The sequence below is a fragment of the Lepidochelys kempii genome, chromosome 3 (genome assembly GCF_965140265.1).
Source record: "Lepidochelys kempii isolate rLepKem1 chromosome 3, rLepKem1.hap2, whole genome shotgun sequence".
Lineage (NCBI taxonomy): Eukaryota > Metazoa > Chordata > Testudines > Cheloniidae > Lepidochelys > Lepidochelys kempii.
The window spans coordinates 104286715-104306833 of NC_133258.1; the positions used below are offsets into that span (position 1 = coordinate 104286715).

Genomic DNA, 20119 nt, shown 5'->3' on the forward strand with positions numbered 1-20119 from the left:
CCCTCTATGTCTCCATTGCTGTTTTGACCAGACAGCAGTAGGACTTGACCAATTGTTGAGAGTCTTCCTCATCCCATCTTCTCTTGATCACCACTGGTGTGAAGAGAAAAGGGGGATGTGTTTGGCTGAGCTCTGTTTTATAACTGTTTACTCTCAGAGTGGGAACTGGGCTGGATAACCCCACCCCCATGCCAGATTGGGCTACAACAGGCCAGAGCGGCTGCACAAGGCAGCAGCCAATCAGGGAGGGCCTGTTAAGAGAGCCAATCAGGGTCAGTATTACAGCCAGCCAATCAGGGCTAGGCTAGACCCTATATAAAGGCTGCCCAGGAAGCGTGCAGGCAGTCTCTTCTAGGCCTTCAGAGGGTGAAGGTCTGTTTTGTGTATGAGGAGACTAGCGCCAGGGACAGTGCAGCACATGTGGGGGGAGCAAAAGGGAACTCCTGCCTGGTACCTGCTGGCCCGGAGAAAAAGGGCCTAGCTGGTGCAAAGGGGCTGAAGGGGAAATGGCCCAGGGAGAGAGATGGACAAAGGGAGAGAAGGAGGGCAGGAAGGCTGCTGCCAAAGGGTCCCTGGGTTGGGTCCCCCTCATTTCACTTCCATCTGGTAGTTAGGAGTGGCCATCAAGGACTGCACCAGACCCCTGCCAAAAGGGGTTAGACTTTAGGGTGTGGTTGGCCATTGTGGCTGGGGTAAAGAGAAGGACTGCTGATAACATCAAACCCCTGGAAGCGGGTGAGACCGGCGCAGTGGGCACTGCTGGCGGGCAGTGTCCTGAAGAGGATGCTGGGAGCAATGTGGGTTGAGACGCCAATCTAGGGGGAGAGAAGGATTGGACACCACTGGCAGAGGGTGCTCTGCATGAACTGAGCTGATTCCCAGAGTGAACAGCAGGAGGTGCTGCAGTGGTGAATCCCAACCCTGTCACAATAACCCCTCTAAATTTCAGTGGCTGGCTATTAGTCTTACCTGGTTGACTGTCCTATAACTTGGACTTCATAGCACAATGAGCAAAACCAACCATAAGAATATTTTGTGATGAGAAATGAATCATTTTATGCTTTCATTGCTCTCCTCAGATAGAGGTCTCAGTGTGTTTTTCCTTTCGTTCTTTCTTCCGCAATCCGCGCCCTCCTAAAAACCTGGTTTGTGTCTGACTAATTCTGACAAAGAGCTGCTCTACTCCTTCTTAATAGCAACCAACACTTAACACCTCATTTCTAGACTAGACATGAAGGATGCTGTTTCTTCTACAGTCAACACCATTGCCACTTGCACAAATATTAAGTAACACATCCAGAAATCTCTCTCAATCACCACTCAGACTAGGCTTACAAGAAACACCTCATAACATGAATCTCCCAAAAGGGAGAATGTTAACACTGTGCATGAACAGAACCACCCTCACTGACTTAAGCACACACACTAAAGTGAGATATAGTCATGGCTACCGCTGATTTTGAATTTACAGTTGAATTTACAATCTGGAGAAAGAAAAGAGGTGAAATTAGATCTGAACACCTTTCTAGCTACTGTGCAAAAAGCCTATATGTCAGATACCTTCTAAGGCCCTATCCTGCAATCAGAACTGCAAAGGTAGATCCTAACATTCTGTGTGGAGTCCCATTACAGTCAATGGAGTGTGCATGGCCATAAGGGTCTGCCTGAGAGGATTGTATTCAAAATGTAGAACAAAATTTCCAAAAGCACCTAAGTGACTTAGGAGCATAAGTACCATATTCAAAAGTGTCTTAGATGCTTCTGAAAATGTTACCTGTGGGGTCAAAATTACTATTTATTTATAAAGCACCATGGGCATGACACTCCAGGCATCTGAAGAAGTGGGATTTTTACCCACGAAAGCTTATGCCCAAATAAATCTGTTAGCCTTTAAGGTGCCACCGGATTTCTGGTTGTTATTCTGTATCCACATCCAGGCTCTTTCTAGCTATCATACAAAAGCGCTATGCACACCCATTATCAGAGGGGTAGCGCATAGCGCTTTTGTATGATAGCTAGAAAGAGCCTGGATCTTTTCCTTAGGCTGAACAATGTGAGATAACAATTCATTTTGTAGGAAATGAATGTTACTAATTTTTCAGCTTGTCACCTGTAATATCTTCTCACAATAATTTTAATAGATGGACAGTTCTGAATCTCTTTACATGGTGTTCAAAGCTCCTTTATCTCTGATAATAAAGGCTGATCTTAGCCTTTATTGTTATGAGAGTTTCTATATTTCGTGTGAGATAGGCCAACTATGAATGCTTTTTGACTAACTCCGTTCTCATGGAAGTCAATGGTACAACTCCCACTGACCTGAATGACAGCAGAGCAAGGGTGCAGAGTTCCTTGCTGAGCTCTTTTGAAAATCCTATTTTAATGTCTTGTTCAGTGGCCAGTATTTTTCTGGATTGTCATGCAAAAAATCAGAGTTTCCTGCTTAACTTGTAAAAGCCATATATAGCCCAGCATATGTATGTGCTAGCAAACCATGGGAGGGAGATGAAAAGACATTTTTTAAAATGAACTAAATCTTCTGTCCTTTTGCTTTGCTTAAGGTGACAGGAGGGTTTACTTTTTGCACCACATTAGCATCACTTATCCTTCTGTCCCCTGACATCGGAATAGATAATATTGAGACACAAGGCTGTCTAAACCAGTGGGATTGCTGCCATATTGTACCTCCAGCACCCTGACAAAATTAGGCTGGTTATTAATTTGAATGCATTTTATGGAACATTTATTTGGCCTTTGTCCCACCTCATATTTTCTGTTTGCACAAAATCGGGGTGGAAAGCAAAGTTAAATACTGATTTACACACATGGTAAGATAAACTGAACTTCCACACTGAAGAAGGAAGGGTGAAATGGAATTTGAGGGCACAGAAGGGGAAGGAAACTTAGTTGGGGATGAAATTCAGAGTCCTGAAAATGCTTCAGTGCAATACATGGGACTAAAACCTGTGTGAGAAGATTCCAGAAGGGGATCTTACAATGGGATCACCATGCTCTGTGGAGAGTTTGAAGTAACACAATAAATCAGATTATTATTTCAGAGGAGAGAAATTATTCTTACCTGTTTAGTGCAAATGCATAATGAAACTTCACATGGTGATGGGAGGCCAAGTCAAAGGTAGGCAGCTTTTCTAAAGTTTCCACCAATTTCACAATGGAATCATAATCCTTCCAAGAGAAGGGGAGAATAATGAAGTTGTAAGTGCTTGCTCCCAGAAATGTCTATATAAACTCTGCTTGTAAGTTATGGATTTGGAATTTCATGCAGAGAGATCTATTATGAATTGATAATAGGCTTTATGGATTTCAATTTCTTCAATCTCATGTTATGATTGGCATCATACTCCACCTCTTATTATAAAGGAATATGAAACTAAATGTGAAAATCAGTGCAGTCATTTCTGCTGCACTACATAAATATAGATTCATATATTCTTCCCTGGAACTAGAACTTTTAGCATTTATGTCCCACTGCTGTGAAATTGGCTTTAAAGGGTGAATCTGTATTACCTTTCACATTAAGACAGACATATTATGCAGTTAATTATTTGAATTATTAAGTACCCTGGGGCTCTTAGTGCAGGTTACTGTATAATTGAATTTAATTATTATTCATCCCTCAATCTTTTAAAGTCTTAATACACCAGCTTTTACAGAGGCTCGTGAACTTAAGAGATAGTATCACTTCATCTACAGATATAAATTTTAAAACCATCCTTAACCTATGATCAAACAAATTAATTGTAAAGAAGCAACATATATAATACAACATGCAGTCTGTTATTAACCTTTGCCAAGTGAGTTGATGCACACACTAACTTCAAAATAAAGCTACAAAGCATCAGTCAAAATCAGTTTTGTTTCATTAATTTCAATAGTGTCTATAATGCATGTAACAAGCACTATAATGCATGTAACAAGCACTTATTAATGAACCAGTTGCTTACCACACTCTGTAAAAACACCATGCCTTTTACAACGCAGAAGAAAAATAATTGAAAACGTATTTCTGAACAGCAAGGTCATACCTGAATGTCTCTGTAGGACAGCAGCAAATTTATTACGATGTCCGCAGACAAGAGTTCAATATTATCCACTCGCTGTCGTATCCTTGCCAGTTCTGCAGCTAGCTCTTTGCCTGTGTACAGGTTGCGGGCCTTCCTGATATCATTAAGAATGGACTCCCGGAAATACTGGCTACAATTAAACACCTTGTTTTAGACATTTGGGGCAAGGACCGTCTTATGTTATGCGTTTGTGCAGTATCTTAGTACAGTGGGGCCCTAACTTATAATGCAATACAAATAAATAAAATATTTTAAATAGTTAAAACGATAGTTTTAAAAAATAGTTACTTTCATTCAATTCAAATTATTCCATGGAAAATGCTATAGGATTTTAAAGAGGGAGTAGGATGTCACATCTCCCTGAAAGAAAATTTGTTAGTCTCTAAGGTGCCACAAATACTCCTTTTCTTTTTGCGGATACAGACTAACACGGCTGTTTCTCTGAAACCTCTCCCTGAGGAAATCTACCACCAATATCGAAATCATCCATAAAAACGTGTATTTTTTTATTGGAGGATATAAGAGGAGATCTTACCTTGAACTGGCCTGTGCCACCTTCAAGAGTTGAATGAAGCGATCCACCAAAGGTAAACATATTGGCCCAAGGAGCAATTCAAAACTGGGCTGCATTAGCTCTGTTAATCCCTTCATAAAACTGCTATCACAGCAGTACACTTTATTATGTGGGGTTATCATATATGGAACAAATATGTAGTTACCAGTGCACATCTGTGAAAACAAGATGCAATAGTTAAGACAGTTGTTTCATTTATAGGTCTTAAGTTAGAAATTGTTAATTGCAAAGAGTGAAATTCTGGCCCTACTGAAGTCAATGGGAATTCTGCCATTGACTTCAGCAGGGTCAGGATTTCTCCTAAATGGTTTAGGATTATGCGGTTTAATTTTTAGCTGGAATATGAGGACCACCTGAATTATATTTTTTCATTTCTGAATTGTTTTCATAAAACGGGTCATTTTAAGGGCTTTGCTCTCATCCTACAATAGTCAGCATATTAGCTTAAAAGAAAGATGCTTCTAACTATTTTAGTAGCCTGACAGCCTGTCCCATGCATCCCAGACTGTCAGCTTAATTCTAAAGTGGAGAGCGAGATGGATTGTTTTCAAAAAGATGTATATTGAAAGGGTAGCAATATAATCCTCTGAGGATTTGGTACACAGTTTAAGTCAGCCCCATAGATGTTACAAGCCATGAACATTGTAAGTCATTTGCATTATCTTGAGATAATTATGTGAAGATAACCCCCCTGTGGACTGAAAAATTACTAAAATAGTTAAGCACATTAAGCTTTTAACATCAAGAATTAAAATTTCCTTCAGCATTGCAAACCCCATTTGCCAGCAGTGCCTATAAGCATATGTATGTTGTCAGAAAAAGTATCTATACCATGTTTAAGAAAGAGTTATTGCATTCTAGAAACAGCAGCTCTATATGGGCATCCACATACTGTATCTAAATATATCTATGGATGAAAGCTACTTTTCATCAGGCTTGTCTAAATTTGCCTTCCAAGTTGAGAAGGAGGCTCCTTATAGTAATACCAGTATGCAGAGTGTGTACTGTATCCCAGGGGTTCTCAACTTTTTTCTTTCTAGGTCCCCCTCAACATGCTATAAAACCTCCAGGACCCAGCAGGAGCCATTAGGGGGTGGGACTCAGGGTCCGGGCCGGGGGGGACACCCTTGGGCATAGGCATAATTTGACTTCTATTTTGGGGGGGCAAGGGCTGGCAGGGCTCTGGCCAGATTCCACATGGTGGGGCCCAGGGAGGGCATGCCATCTCCACCACCTGACTCATCTCAGCATGCCACCCAGCCTGTCTGGGTTGTGGGAAGGGGGCGCAACCAAAAATTATAACTCAAAGGTGGGGGGCTCAGTTCAAAAAGTTTGAAAACCACTCAGGGTGCAGGGGGGCTATCTAGGGGCTATGTATGAGCAGGGGGGTAGCTCAGGGCGCAAGGAGCGGTTGGTAGGGGCTGGGTACAGGCAGGAGGTAGCTCAGGGTGCAGGGAGGGGATAGCTAGAGGCTGTGTGCTGGGAGGCCTCCCTCTGTGGTGGCTGCTCCCCAAGAGCTCTGCCGGCCCAGGAGCCAGGTCCCCCCGCCCAGGCAGCTCTTAACGGCTGCATGAGCAGTCAAGGGGGGCTGTAAGCTGAGGAGTAGCCGCAACCCCAGGCACCGGCAGCAGATGGCAGGGGGTGGGGGTTAATGCCACAGCTGTCTGCTCCATGGCACCCCAGCCAGAGGAGCAGCTGCCGCGCACTACCAGGCTCTGGCTTCCCACCTATGACCTGGCCAGAGCCTAAGGGGGGCTGGAGGAGAGGAGGTGGGGAGTGGAGTGGAGCTGCCCCACTCTGGGTAAGGCACTGCAGTTTGCATGGAGCAACACACTTGTGCCCACCTCCCAAGTTTGCCATGGGCTCAGAGCTTCTGCCAGCAGGATTGCTGGGGCTCAGGGCTTCAGCCCCACACCGCTCCAGCTTCAGAGTGCGGGGGAGGGGGTACACCGGGGCTCCTGGTTTCAGACATGTGTCACTCCCAGCTTCAGACCCAGGAGAGAGGGGTGCCAGGGCTCAGGGTACCTGAGGGGTTTCAGCCATGGGGCCTATGGCCCCCCTGAAAGGGCTCATGCACAGACCCCCAGGGAGCCATGGACCCCCAGTTGAGAACTACTGCTGTATGCCACATGCACCAAAGGAACATGTGTGCATAGATAAACATGTTGAATGTCTGCATTTCTGAAAGAACACGTAGGGACTCCAATGGGACCAGGATTTCACTCCAAGTTTGTATTCCTTTAACTAGTGAATTGGAAATCAAAGCAGCAGGGCCACCTTTAGGAAGTAAACTGCATGGGTTCCTGCAATTTTGTGCCTCAAATTCTTTCCAAGGTTTAGTGGCTCACAGGCCAGCCCACTCTCCTTCAACAGTGGAAGGAAAGGAGATGTCAGCTCACATATACCCTCTCTGGCAAAACGGGCCCCATGCTGTAAAACAATGATGAAAGCTCAATTTTCATGGGTTCATAGATTCCAAACCCAGAAGAGACCATTGTGATCATCTAGTCTGACCTCCTGTAGAACACAGGCCATGGAACTTCCTCAAAATCATGCCTAGAGCAGATCTTTTAGAAAATATTCAATCTTGATTTTAAAATTGTCAGTGATAGAGAATCCACTATGACCGACCCTTGGTACGTTCTTCCAATGGTAAATTACTCTGTTAAAAATGTACTCTTTATTTCCAGTCTCAATTTGTCTAGCTTCAACTTCCAGCCACTGGATCGTGTCATGCCTTTCTTTGCTAGATTGAAGACCTTGTTATCAAATATTTGTTTCCCATGTAGGTACTTACAGACTGCAATCAAGTCACCCCTTAAGCTTCTCTTTGTTGAGCTAAAAGGATTGAGCTCCTTGAGTAACAGTATAAGGCATGTTTTCTAATACTTAAATGTTTCTAGTGGCTCTTCTCTGAACCTATCCAATTTATCAACATCCTTCTTGAACTGTGACACCAGAACTGGACACTATTCCAGCAATGATCACATGAGTGACCAATACAGAGGTGAAAACCGCTCTACTCCTACTCAAGATTTCCCTGTTTATGCATCCAAGGATTGCATTAGCACTTTTGGCCACAGTGTCGCACTGGGAGCAGATGTTCAGCAGATTATCCTGGGAAGCAGTGACTGAAAAAGATTTGGGGTCATGGTGGATCAAGCTCCCCATCCTGGCCTATATTGTTTGTTCCTAGATGTATACATTTAGTCTTACGAAAAAGCATATTATCTCGTCATAAAAGCTGGGCACAAGCAGACAACTGGCTCTGTGGATGAGGGGAAAGCAGTGGATGTGGTGTTCCTTGACTTTAGCAAAGCTTTTGACACTGTCTCCCACAGTATTCTTGCCAGCAAATTAAACAAGTATGGGCTGGATGAATGGACTATAAGGTGGATAGAAAGCTGGCTAGATTGTCGGGCTCAACGGGTAGTGATCAATGGCTCCATGTCTAGTTGGCAGCCGGTATCAAGTGGAGTGCCCCAAGGGTCAGTCCTCGGGCCTGTTTTGTTCAATATCTTCATAAATGATCTGGAGGATGGTGTGGATTGCACCCTCAGCAAGTTTGCAGATGACCCTAAACTGGGAGGAGAGGTAGATACGCTGGAGGGTAGGGATAGGATACAGAGGGTCCTAGACAAATCAGAGGATTGGGCCAAAAGAAATCTGATGTGGTTCAACAAGGACAAGTGCAGAGTCCTGCACCTAGGACGGAAGAATCCAATGCACCACTACAGACTAGGGACCGAATGGCTCGGCAGCAGTTCTGCAGAAAAGGACCCCGGGTTACAATGGACGAGAAGCTGGATATGAGTCAGTGTGCCCTTGTTGCCAAGAAGGCCAATGGCATTTTGGGATGTATATGTAGGGGCATAGCGAGCAGATCGAGGGACATGATCGTTCCCCTCTATTCGACATTGGTGAGGCCTCACCTGGAGTACTGTGTCCAGTTTTGGGCCCCACACTACAAGAAGGATGTGGAAAAATTGGAAAGAGTCCAGCAGAGGGCAACAAAAATGATTAGGGGACTGGAACACATGACTTATGAGGAGAGGCTGAGGGAACTGAGATTGTTTAGTCTGCGGAAGAGAAGAATGAGAGGGGATTTGATAGCTGCTTTCAACTACCTGAAAGGGGGTTCCAAAGAGGATGGATCTAGATTGTTCTCAGTGGTAGCTGATGACAGAACAAGGAGTGATGGTCTCAAATTGCAGTGGGGGAGGTTTAGGTTGGATATTAGGAAAAACTTTTTCACTAGGAGGGTGGTGAAACACTGAAATGCATTGCCTAGGGAGATGGTGGAATCTCCTTCCTTAGATATTTTTAAGGTCCAGCTTGACAAAGCCCTGGCTGGGATGATTTAGTTGGGGACTGGTCCTGCTTTGAGCAGGGTGTTGGACTAGATGACCTCCTGAGTTCCCTTCCAACCCTGATATTCTATGATTCTGATTCCCAAAACTTTCAAACTCAGGAGCCTAAGTTACACCCACCAACCAAATGTGCACACATGCAATATGAATTGTACACAACATGTATTTCTGCATGCAAAACTGGTTTCTGAACATTAAATTGTTGGTGTTACCTGTATAAATCTGTTTTGTGTACACAAACTCTCTGGTTTGTAAATGCAGTTTAGGAAATTATTTTTGAAAATTTAGCCCATTATATTGAGAAATAGCATGAGGCAGATGGTACGATGGTGGTGGACTCTAGAAAACCGTGAGAGAGGCTGACCGTCTAGGCTGAGCTGCTGAAAAAGTATCCAATGCCTTAGTAGACATTATTATTAGTACTAAGTATTTTCCAGTTGGGGTCATACTGTGCAAGGCACTGCACAAACACAGTCCGAGATAGGCCTTAGCCCAAGCAGTTTACAATCTAAATAGACCAGAGAGACAAAAGAGGGGAGGGGGAAACAGACATACACAGGTGAGTTCAGTGCTGAACCAGGAGTCCTCCCAGACCAATAGGCTAACAACCAGACCACACTGCTTTCTAGGATTATTATCTCTATTCAACAAAGAATGAAGGTACAGAGCGATAAAGTGATTTGCCCAAGGTCACACAAGAAGTCAGTGGCAGAAGCTCTCCTGAATTATGATCCAATATCTGAACCACATGATTATTCTTACTCTCAACATCCAGCTCTGTTCCTTCTGTAAAACAAAATTTAGCAAATAGATTTTTTTTTCCCTACTTTTTTGCCCTTTATTTACAATCTTAAACTAAGTGACCTTCTAGGCAGTCTGGAAATATTTAACTTTTAGTCTCAGACTTGCTAAGTACAAAGTTTAAATTCACTTAGTGAAAGTTGCACCCAATTCAGATGGCTTGTGCAAGGCCCCAAGCTCCACTTCTGAGCCTAACTCAGAGCCTGAGAGGGGTTATGTGATGTGTAGGGGTTTACATGAGATGAATCTACAAATCTCCATACAACTACAAACCCCCTAGCTGAACGCTTAGGTCATGATCCTGCATTTCACTGTGCATAGGCACAGCAGGTCAGTGGCACACCCGTGAACAGTGAATTGCAGGACCAGGGCCTTACAATATTTAATCAGCAGCAGTGGTGAGCAAAGTTTTGCAACCTAAGGGTGATGGGTCTTTATTGGGGTACCTGCATTCTGCTGCTGCTGCCTCCTCCTTGCCCCACCGAGAGGACACCGACCACCTGCAGCAGCACCTTCTGCCCTGGAACCACAACCCTAATCCCAGACCAGTGCAGAAGGGAGGCTCAGGGGTAGAGGGAGAAGGGGAGGAGTGTGCCAGACAGTAAGCCTGCCCTGCACTCACCCAGCAGCAATAGTTCCTGTCCCATGGGCTAGCTCCCCACTCTAGCCATTGTTACTTGGCACACAGGGTCACAGCGCCACTCAGGTTGGCCTGGCTGCCCCTCTGTCATGACGGAATGGCGGCCAGGCCAAATTTGAGCGAGTGGCATTGTGCATGGGGCTACAGTGCCATGTGATCCCTTGTGCCATGCTGAAATGCCTTGAGCAGGGAGTCACACCCAGCCCTGTGTGACAGGAGCCCCTGTTGTCAGGTGATAAGACATCACATATACACCTAAAGGTCACGGGAGGGGGGTATCACTGTCTTATTCCCCCTATTACCTCCACCACTGAGGAGCATCCAAGGAGTACAACGAGCAGAAGCCAAAATGGCTTTTATTCACCAGCGAGAAACAATGTAAGACACTGCACTGCAGTCATGGGTTGTGACTACACCTTGTGCTGACGTACCCGACCCATTGTTGATCTAGCTAGACTCAGGTACCGGGGAGCAGTGGAGCTTCACTGGAATCCTGGATAATTACTCAGGTGGCTGAAGCCTGAGCTGCCGCAGCTTCACTGCTACCAGTACAAGAGCTACAGTCGCACCCAGCGACTGCAGTGCAAACATACCCATAATGCTAATGGATGTACCCTCTTGGAAAGGTGGGGTGCTTTAGCCCAACCGCCATATGCACAAATGAAGAGAGGAAAAGAGGTTAGCCAGGTATAATGGTTAATCTTCCCTCCCTCGGCTCCAATTATGGGATAAGGAAAGGCAGCAACTGGCCTACAGCCAACACAGGAAGTGAAGGTACATCCTACTTCTAATTAACTGTCTTTTCTTAGGAGGAGTGTTAGGGAGACAGAACTAGCAGAAAGGCTTATGTGGCTGGCGATTTATTCTTAGGGTATTTTACTTCCTGATGCTTATTCAGAAAATTAAAAAAAAAACAAAACTGTGACTAGCTTGTGGGGAAGATTTTGAGAGCTCTGGGACATTGTCAAGAGGAGTTCTTAAATAAAAAACAACATTGGAAAAGGATGTTTTTCAGCTTTTGAAACCCACAAGACTCAAAAGCTCATTCTGGTATGATTCTTGGATCACCTCCAGAAACAGAATACTAACCCCTTCATAACCTTACAAACAGGAAAGCTGCTCTTTCTTTAGTGTATCTGAGTGCTTTTCATTCATTTTTGATCAACAGTTCTTGAGAACCCAATCCTGAATTTACTTTTTTGCACGAATATAATTTTGAATGGAATAATAAAGCAAGCAAACTTACAGTCTCACACATTTTTTCCTGTTAAAACACAAACAAAAAAAAAGCAACTGCTCAACTTGCACTGCCTGAAATGAAATATAAATTTACTTTCTGGCCCTCAAGAAAGAAGCAAGCAAAGAACACAGAAAATTGTTAGACCTGAAGAAGAGCTCTGTGTAAGCTTGAAAGCTTCTCTCTATCACCAACAGAAGTTGGTCCAATAAAAGATATTGCCTTGTCACCCGCCTTGTCACTACTGACATGAATACGACAAAAAGCCCAGTTCTCAATTACACAAGTGCCCCTTCTTTGCCACTCTGGCATTGTAAAGGAGCCTTTAAAGTGGGTAGAAGTGGCACCCCGACAATACAATTGGACAAAAACTCCATTTTCCAATCAGAGAGACAAGGTGGGTGAGGTAAAATCTTTTATTAGACCAGCTTCTGTTGGTGAGAGAGACAAGCTTGTGAGCATACACAGAGCTCTTCTTCTGGGAAGCTTTCCAATCAGCTCTTTTTAGAATCCCATCATTAGTGTAGTCAGTGGGACTACACACATACAAAGATATGCACATGCATAAATGCTTTGCTGGACTCGGGCCAAAATTTTCAGCACCTTGCAGAATCAGGCCTCTTATTTAGAGATTATCCATATTGCAGTAAAACAGGGTGTATTTCATCAAACCAGTCAGATTAATTAGAAAATGGAATCTCTAAGAGGAGTCAGTAATATGTGAGCAAATGTTTATTGCCTAGTGACTAAACAAGTGATTCATTTTTACAAGTGTTTTAAGTGATATATTTTTATAATATCCTTTCACTCACTGAAATAGCTCACTGCCTATTACTAAACTACCTTCAAGGCTTATTCTCTGAGCATTTTTCAGATTAAACCTAGTACCTAGAACTATGAAAACTATCAGAAGACTTTGTGTTGCTCACAGCTAGAAGTGTCTGTATCCAACACTCCTTTTTGTCTTGCTTTTTCATCCCTTTAAAAAAAATTTAAAAAAAGCCCCTACTCTGTTTCTTTTAAGATACAATAAAAGTTCTTAGTATTTACTTTAATTACATTCTGAACATTAGAAGTAGGAAAGCAAATCTACATTCCTTTAGTTATTCACATCATTTATAAAGCCCCTTTATCCTCCACACAGGTTATTCCTGAACAGAGGGAATGGAAGCTCGGTACAATCTGATTCAGAGATGATCATGTCGTCTGATGTGATTGAAAGCACCTCATGCAATGTGGGCACTACCATGCTCTAAATAAATAAATAAATAAATGGTTTATTCAGCATGCTGTGTGTCAGTGTAGGAATTGACATTCTAGGGAAGGGGTTAGAGGTTCCTCCCAACAAACCCACAAATTTAGGAGGATTCACTCCAGGCAAGAGGCAACTGTGCAGTTGCCTCAACCAGTGTCTCCCAACCTCTCTAGGTCCCTGATCCTCTTGACAGCATAACTTCTATAGGGATCCCCTAACTATCACTATCTCCAGGATCCCACCTGAGGAAAGGGGGAATCTGCACAGGAGGAGGAGTCTTCATTAAATTGCAATCCTTTGCCTTATGGGCTGAGAGAATCTGCTAGTGCACAGCCAACCAGCACAGCCAGAACCCCTCAAATCTAGCTTTTTATTTTCATTATCTGAGGGAAAAGTTGCCAACAGTCTTGATGCTAGGAAATACTCTTCCTATGGGTTCTCACATTATGATTCACGTCAGCTTTCTGCAATTCTCCTGCTGGCTCTCTTGAGGCATAGTTATGATTATTTTAGCATTTTTGATGTAAATTTGTCAAAGACGGCAGCTCTCTGACTACACATGGTGCTGTCTGTAACAGATGGCATAACCCTAAAACAAGTTATTAAACCTGTTTTCCCAGAGAATTTTCAGTAATCAAATCAACTTTCCATGTGTTGATGTTACAATGAATACAAATACACAGTATGGGCGTTTCTACTCCCACTGAAGCGAATGGGAGCTTCGCTATTGACTTGAAAGGGGACAGAATTGGACCCAAGACTTAAAGAGCAGGGCACATTAAAGATATCAGGAATGACCTATAAATCATGTCCCACTTTCATTCGGTGTCCAGATTTAAAGGTACATTCTCACCTTGCATCACATGTGAAATGATCACTGTGCATTTCATATGTGGACTAAGGGAAGAATAAGACCCTTAGTCTTTTTCAGCCTTTGTGTGCCACAAGTCCGTATAGAAGGACTCGGTCTCTGATTTTGATGGTCTCCATTACAGATTTCCTCATAAAAGTGTCCTAGATTCTTCCAAGGAGAACCCAGGTAACAGATAAATCGGTCATGAACTCAAAATATGAAAGAGTCAGCAAGGTTTACTGATCTAAATTCACTTTACGGAACAAATCAAAAATATCCTACTGTATTTACCTAAGATTACACCTTTCCCTTCCTTCCCTTACACTCCCTTACACACGCCCTGTCTCTCTTTATATATATATAATAGGTAGTGCGACCCACTCTGTTTGTTTATTTTTGAATTATATATATAAAATTAAACAAACAAACAGAGCGGGTCGCACTACCTATTATTTAGGTTACCAACCCTTCCTGTCACAATATCCTATTTTCAGGTGTTTATAACGTTGCCCATCTTTAGCCATTTGTGATGAAATTGGGCAGCCTGGGTGGGATCTAGCCCCAGCTGTTTGAGATAGAGAGAGAGAGATATATTTTGAAAACCGCAGCTAACAGTTGAGTTGTCCCCAAGGATAAGGCAAAGCTGTTGTTTTGAAGTGTTAATGTTCTGGTGCCCCCAAACCTTGGAGCAGGGGCTTGAAATTTGGTAGGGAGTGGGCCCTTTCATTGGGGATGTGTCTGTTGCTGCTCCAGTGGGGGAAAAAACACCCACATTTGGCCAAATTATAAGCCTTTGAAAAAAAATCGCAATTCACTCATGCTCAGGAGAGACTTCTTAGAAGATTCCATCCCCACTGAGCAGGGTTGAGCCTCTCACAGCTACGAGCACTGAGCAGACTGCATGCACCATCCCCACAGAGCAACTGAGCATGCTCCCTCCAAGTTCAGTTACTTGCACAGTGTGGACCTGCTCTGGGGAGAAATCAGGGTTATGTAGTGAAGGAGACTGTTGTCTTTAGGACTCCTGCCTCATTTGTTGCAGAAGACGGAAGGTGTTTAGTGAATGAGATGAGGATTGCAGGAAGAGAAAGGGCAGTCTTATGAGTAAGGCAGCTGAATGCCACCCGGGCGCAGAACTGGATTCTACCCCTGCCTCTGCCATAGAGTTCCAATGTGATGCTAAGCAAGGCACTTAAACCAACCTTTCCACAGATGGTCACTAATTGTGTGTTCCTCAGTTTCTGGATGCCTGATTTGAGACCCTGGGGTTTGATGTGCAGAGAGCTGAACACTCTCAGCTCCAACTGAAATCAACGGGAGCTGTGCTCTGAACATGTAAAGTGCTAAGTACTCTGAAGAATCAGGTCCTACATGTCTCAGACTGGGCACCCGAAATCAGCAGATACTTTTGACCTTAATCTTTGTGGCTCAGCTCCCTATCTGTAACACGGGATGACAGCACTCCCACATCTCACAGGTTTCTGAATCACTTACATGCTAAAGTTATAAGCACCACAGAAAAGCCCACGAGGAAATTCATGACTCTGTTGTAAGAGCAGAGTTAGAGTGGTGTGCAGTAAATAATTCATTGAACAATGAGGAGAAAAAATATTTAACAGTTGCTCATTAAGTGAGCACTGAGGCTATAGTATTTTATATACCACCGGACTTGCTACCACTGACCACCTGCTCGCCTCACCTAGCACAATGGGGCCTCAATATATTGATCATGGCCTATGGCACGACAGTAGCACGTCTATTATAAATAAGATAATCATAATAATACGGTGTGTTGTCATTAAAAATGCAATAAATTATCCACAGTTAGCACCGTGTGGTATCTGCACTACCACATGAACACTCCTTTACTTCAGTGGTTCTCAACTGTGATCCACTGTTTGTTCAAGGAAAGCCCCTGGCGCGCTGGGCCAGTTTGTTTACCTGCCGCGTCTGCAGGTTCAGGCCAATGGGAGCTGCTGGAAGTGGCGCAGGCCGAGGGATGTGCTGGCCGCCCTTCCCGCAGGCCCCATTCGCCTGGAGCAGCGAACCGCTGCCAGTGGGAGCCACGATCGGCCGAACCTGCGGACGCGGCAGGTAAAACAAATCAGACCGGCGCGCCAGGGGCTTTCCCTGAACAAACAGTGGACCACAGTTGAGAACCACTGCTTTACTTAGATACCTCAGCATCAAACCACCCGCCTCACAGGAAAACCTGCAGCAAGGAACTGTAATGGAGGCTGACTTTGTGAGCTAACTCTCATAGGCTTCCCTCCAAGATCATTCGGTCAGACATAAGTTGCAGAACTGGTGGGGGCTGCCCATGCCTTGGCCAACCACTTTTTGGCCTGCCACAGCCCAGACCAGCTCAGAGATGGCAATACAGTGGCATCAGTGTCAAGAAGGGGGCAGGGTAGGATGTTGCAAGGGGAGAGCCCTGCCTGCATGCTATACTGAGAGCCAACAGGCTGGAGCAGGCAGCCAGGTCAGCCCCACAGGACTGGAGCTGCTGTGAATGAGAGTGGGGCAGGCTCAACAACTTTAAATGGTGCACCGTCGCCCCTGGTTTCAGGGGATAGGTGTAGATTACAGAAGTTTTTCCTTGCCACCGTGTGGAAGACACCATGGGGGCAGCCCCCAAACCCATTCTACAGTCAGGTTCACCAACCTGAGGCCCCAAACCTCCTCAGCCACAATGGGTCTCTGGCATGCCCCACGCCAGATCCCTCACGCCAGGGCTCCATTGGAGCAGCACTGCCAGGGCTTCCTAAGAAATGCCTCAGGACAAGCCTTAAATGGAGACTCTGCCGTCAGAGAGGAGCTGTGGAAAAATATTACAGTCACAAACTATATAACACTTCCACTCATAGCTCCCAGGAGCCAGAGGGGAAAAATATACATCCCTCTAGCCGACCCTGGCCTTCCTATTCCCTAACCCTCCCCCATGTGGATACCCTGAACCTGCCTTTTACGGGGTCCAGTAGAAGGGAGTAACACTGCCGCAGAGGTGGTTACCCTCCTTTTGTGTTAGACGCTATTCTCCTCTCCATCCTGCACTGATCTTAGAGGTGATCAGTCTACCAATTATTTTCCATTTTCATATACCTATGGAAACTGCTGAGATTATTTATTGCTCCAATATAGTGTAAGGAGGAGGCTTAAAATGTATGGGATGCTCAATGATTCTTTTCTTTATCAAGGAGCTATTTCATGAGTTTTGGTAATACTGGTAATATTGGAAATACTGGTAATATTTTTAGAAATACTGTACCACTAAGTAAACATTTACATAGCTTAAGCTTTGTTTGACTCAAAACATCCACATCACATCCCCATTAACTTTTATTTCAGTTCTAATTGGAATATGTGAAAAGTCACTTGTATTGCCATTAACCTGAACTGCAGCTATTTGTCCCAATAAGTAACATGTAAGCCACAGAGGATTGAATTAAATAGAAATTGACCGGCTAGCATAAGCAAAGTGCATCCATACAACACAGCTGTTATGCCAATATTTTTTTAAAAATAACATTCCTTTTCACAAGAACTTTTAGAATGGCTCCGCTGGCTACCTTTTTGACCTCAAAAACTATGCTTAAACGCATAAACATCAAACCACCTATGTTTCTAAGGTTATTGCAATACACAGAATAAATACTTTTGTTGTTTTCAGACTTTATCCACTGGATTACTATAAAATCACATTGTAACAGGAAATGATCGTTTGCTGTTATCTTCCCCTACTCTGCCCACAAAAATTTTGCTGTAGTTTAACCTACCGGTATAATATTAGCTATTACTCTGAAGGAGAATATCATGTTGCAACAAAAACCAAAACAGCTGGCAATGAATTTTTGTAGGAAGACAAAGTTCAAAAGAAACAAACACCAATTACTTATGACACACACACATACACACACCCCTATTTTGCAACTCATTTAACCCCTTGGTGACAAGGGATCCTGATTGTTGGAAATATATGTATGTTATATAAACACCGCTCACTAGCGTTTCAGGGAATGGAAACATTTTTTCAGATAACTATTCATATGTTTCAATTCAATGCCTAATAGAAGATCTTTTATAGAACTACAACTTACAAGATCATGTGACATAATAGTGTTCCCTGAAGGACATACTACTTTTCACTATATAGCCAGCAGGTTTAAAACAAACAAAAGGAAGTACTTCATCACACAATGCACAGTCAATCTGTGGAATTCAATGCCAGGGGATGGTGTGAAGGCCAAAACTATAACTGGGTTCAAAAAAGAATTAGATAACTTCATGGAGGATAGGTGCATCAATGGCTAACAGCCAGTATGGTCAGGCATGCAAACTCATGCTCTGGGTGGCCCTAGCCTCTGAAAATGGGAGTAGCAACAGGGGATGGATCACTCAATAATTGTCTTGCTCCATTCATTACCTGTGAAGCATCTGGCATTGTATGACTGTTCTTATGTTCACTGATTTTCCTTTCTCTAATTTATTTTTTAGTTCAGTCTCAAAACACTGTACAAACACTGAATTAAACAGACCTCACAGACCCTATCAGACAAGAATTATACCCACTTTATAGCCAGGGAAACGGAGGCACAAATAAATTAAGGGAAAGATTTTCAAAGACACAAATGGGAGTTAGGTGTTTAACTCCCACTGACAGTAAACAGAAGCTGGGCACCTAATTGCCCTTTGGAAATCCCTCTCCAAGTGACTTGTCAAGGTCACATAATAAATCATTGGAGGAGTTGTGAAGAAAACCCAGATCTGCTGACACTCTCCTCTGTTCTAAGCACTAGGGTTTGCTTCCTCACAAAAAAGAGGTTTCTAAGCACACCCAGATAACATCAATAATCCTCTAAGGACACATTTTATATAGAATTTATAGAAACTGGGGTTTTTTAAAGCCAGATGATAAGTCCACCATTCTCCCTTCCAATTTAGATGTAAAATAGAAAATCTCTTAATCAGAGTAGTAATGTCAAGTTAACAACCCTCTTACTGAGTCTCAGCAACTGTTGTATAAACATATTAACAGGCAATGTTTCCACATTAATCTACTCTATGTGATACTGCCTGCTCATTTCCTGATAGCAGGGTTTCCTCCATTTGCCTTTTCATATCAAGGACAATCAGCCCTTTACCAAAATGTTTGCCTTTAAAAACATTCTTGCAAAAAGTAAGTACTGCAAGCTAATTCACAGCAGAAGTAGCATTGCTCTCAAGCCTTTCCTTATTTTTAAAGGCCTAAATGATCATTTAGTCTGTTTTTACCTCTGGAAGATGTGGGAGGATCTTTTTGTTGCAGTTATGTCATCAATTCTCAGAATGTCTGCACAAGCACTTTTACAAGAAGTTAAAAGAAAGAATTTTTACCTGTCATTCTTTTCAATTTCTTAGCAGAAAATGATCAGAAAGTCTACCACTACTTTAAGTTCAGTTTTAGGGCCAAATTCTGCACTGATTTCTCCAAGTCCTCTTAGAAACCATGCCATTTGTCTTAGATAAATTTATTTAGCTATCTAAAAAGTTATCTCAGTGTTTGCAGTTGTCAGCAACTGATATAAATAAAAGTATTTCTATGGTAAATACAGGAAAATATGAGGGAAGATTGCAACTACTGAGTTTATCCATCATCTGAGGTAAAATTGGCAAATTCCTAAGAAAGCCTGCTCAAGTAAACATGATGGAATGGGTATAAACGAAGAGAGTTTTGGACAATATTTTTATGCCAACACTGTTATAAAAATTAATGGCCTAAAACCTGGCTATCCCCTCAGGCTCCCAGGGCAGTCTGTCTATAACATAAGGAAAGGAAGATTTACAGGGCAATTTAGTTGGTGTTGGTCCTGCTTTGAACAGGGGATTGGACTAGATGACCTCCTGAGGTCTCTTCCAACCCTAATCTTCTATGAATTCCAAAAAATGAATGGATACTGAACTGCAGAAGTGTATAGAGCTTCAATGGCTGGCAGCCACAGAGCCAGAATATCAGATGAACAGCACATCTCCAGCACTCTCAATTCCCAGTCATTTCAATGGAAGTCACAGGAGATCCATACCACAGGCCCTCATTTTGTAAAACCTTCTGCAGCCTCCTCACCTTGTTTCTAGAACAATCTCACCAGATTTCCCTTCCCCATTCAGGGAACTAATACTGCACCCAAATACCCAGAGAAAAACACAGTTCATTAACCAAAATTTCCTGTCTGATTTACCCCTTTCACTGACAGTTCTCCACCGTTACTTATCATCCATTTACATTCCAGTGATGACAATGGAATGCAAGGATCCACTGGAAACATTC

General features: G+C 43.3%; 1 protein-coding gene across 4 annotated transcripts in view; it reads right to left on the bottom strand.

Annotated features, from left to right (window-relative positions):
• MAP3K5 (mitogen-activated protein kinase kinase kinase 5) overlaps positions 1-20119 on the bottom strand; it is a 156527-nt gene that overhangs the window by 76162 nt on the left and 60246 nt on the right. For all 4 annotated transcript variants that reach the window (XM_073337411.1, XM_073337413.1, XM_073337414.1 and 1 more), the window contains 3 exons: positions 4621-4814; positions 4047-4215; positions 3080-3186 (listed from right to left, as the gene is read on the bottom strand). In XM_073337411.1, coding sequence (XP_073193512.1) covers positions 3080-3186; positions 4047-4215; positions 4621-4814 — 470 coding nt within the window. The remainder of the gene's footprint in view (positions 1-3079; positions 3187-4046; positions 4216-4620; positions 4815-20119) is intronic.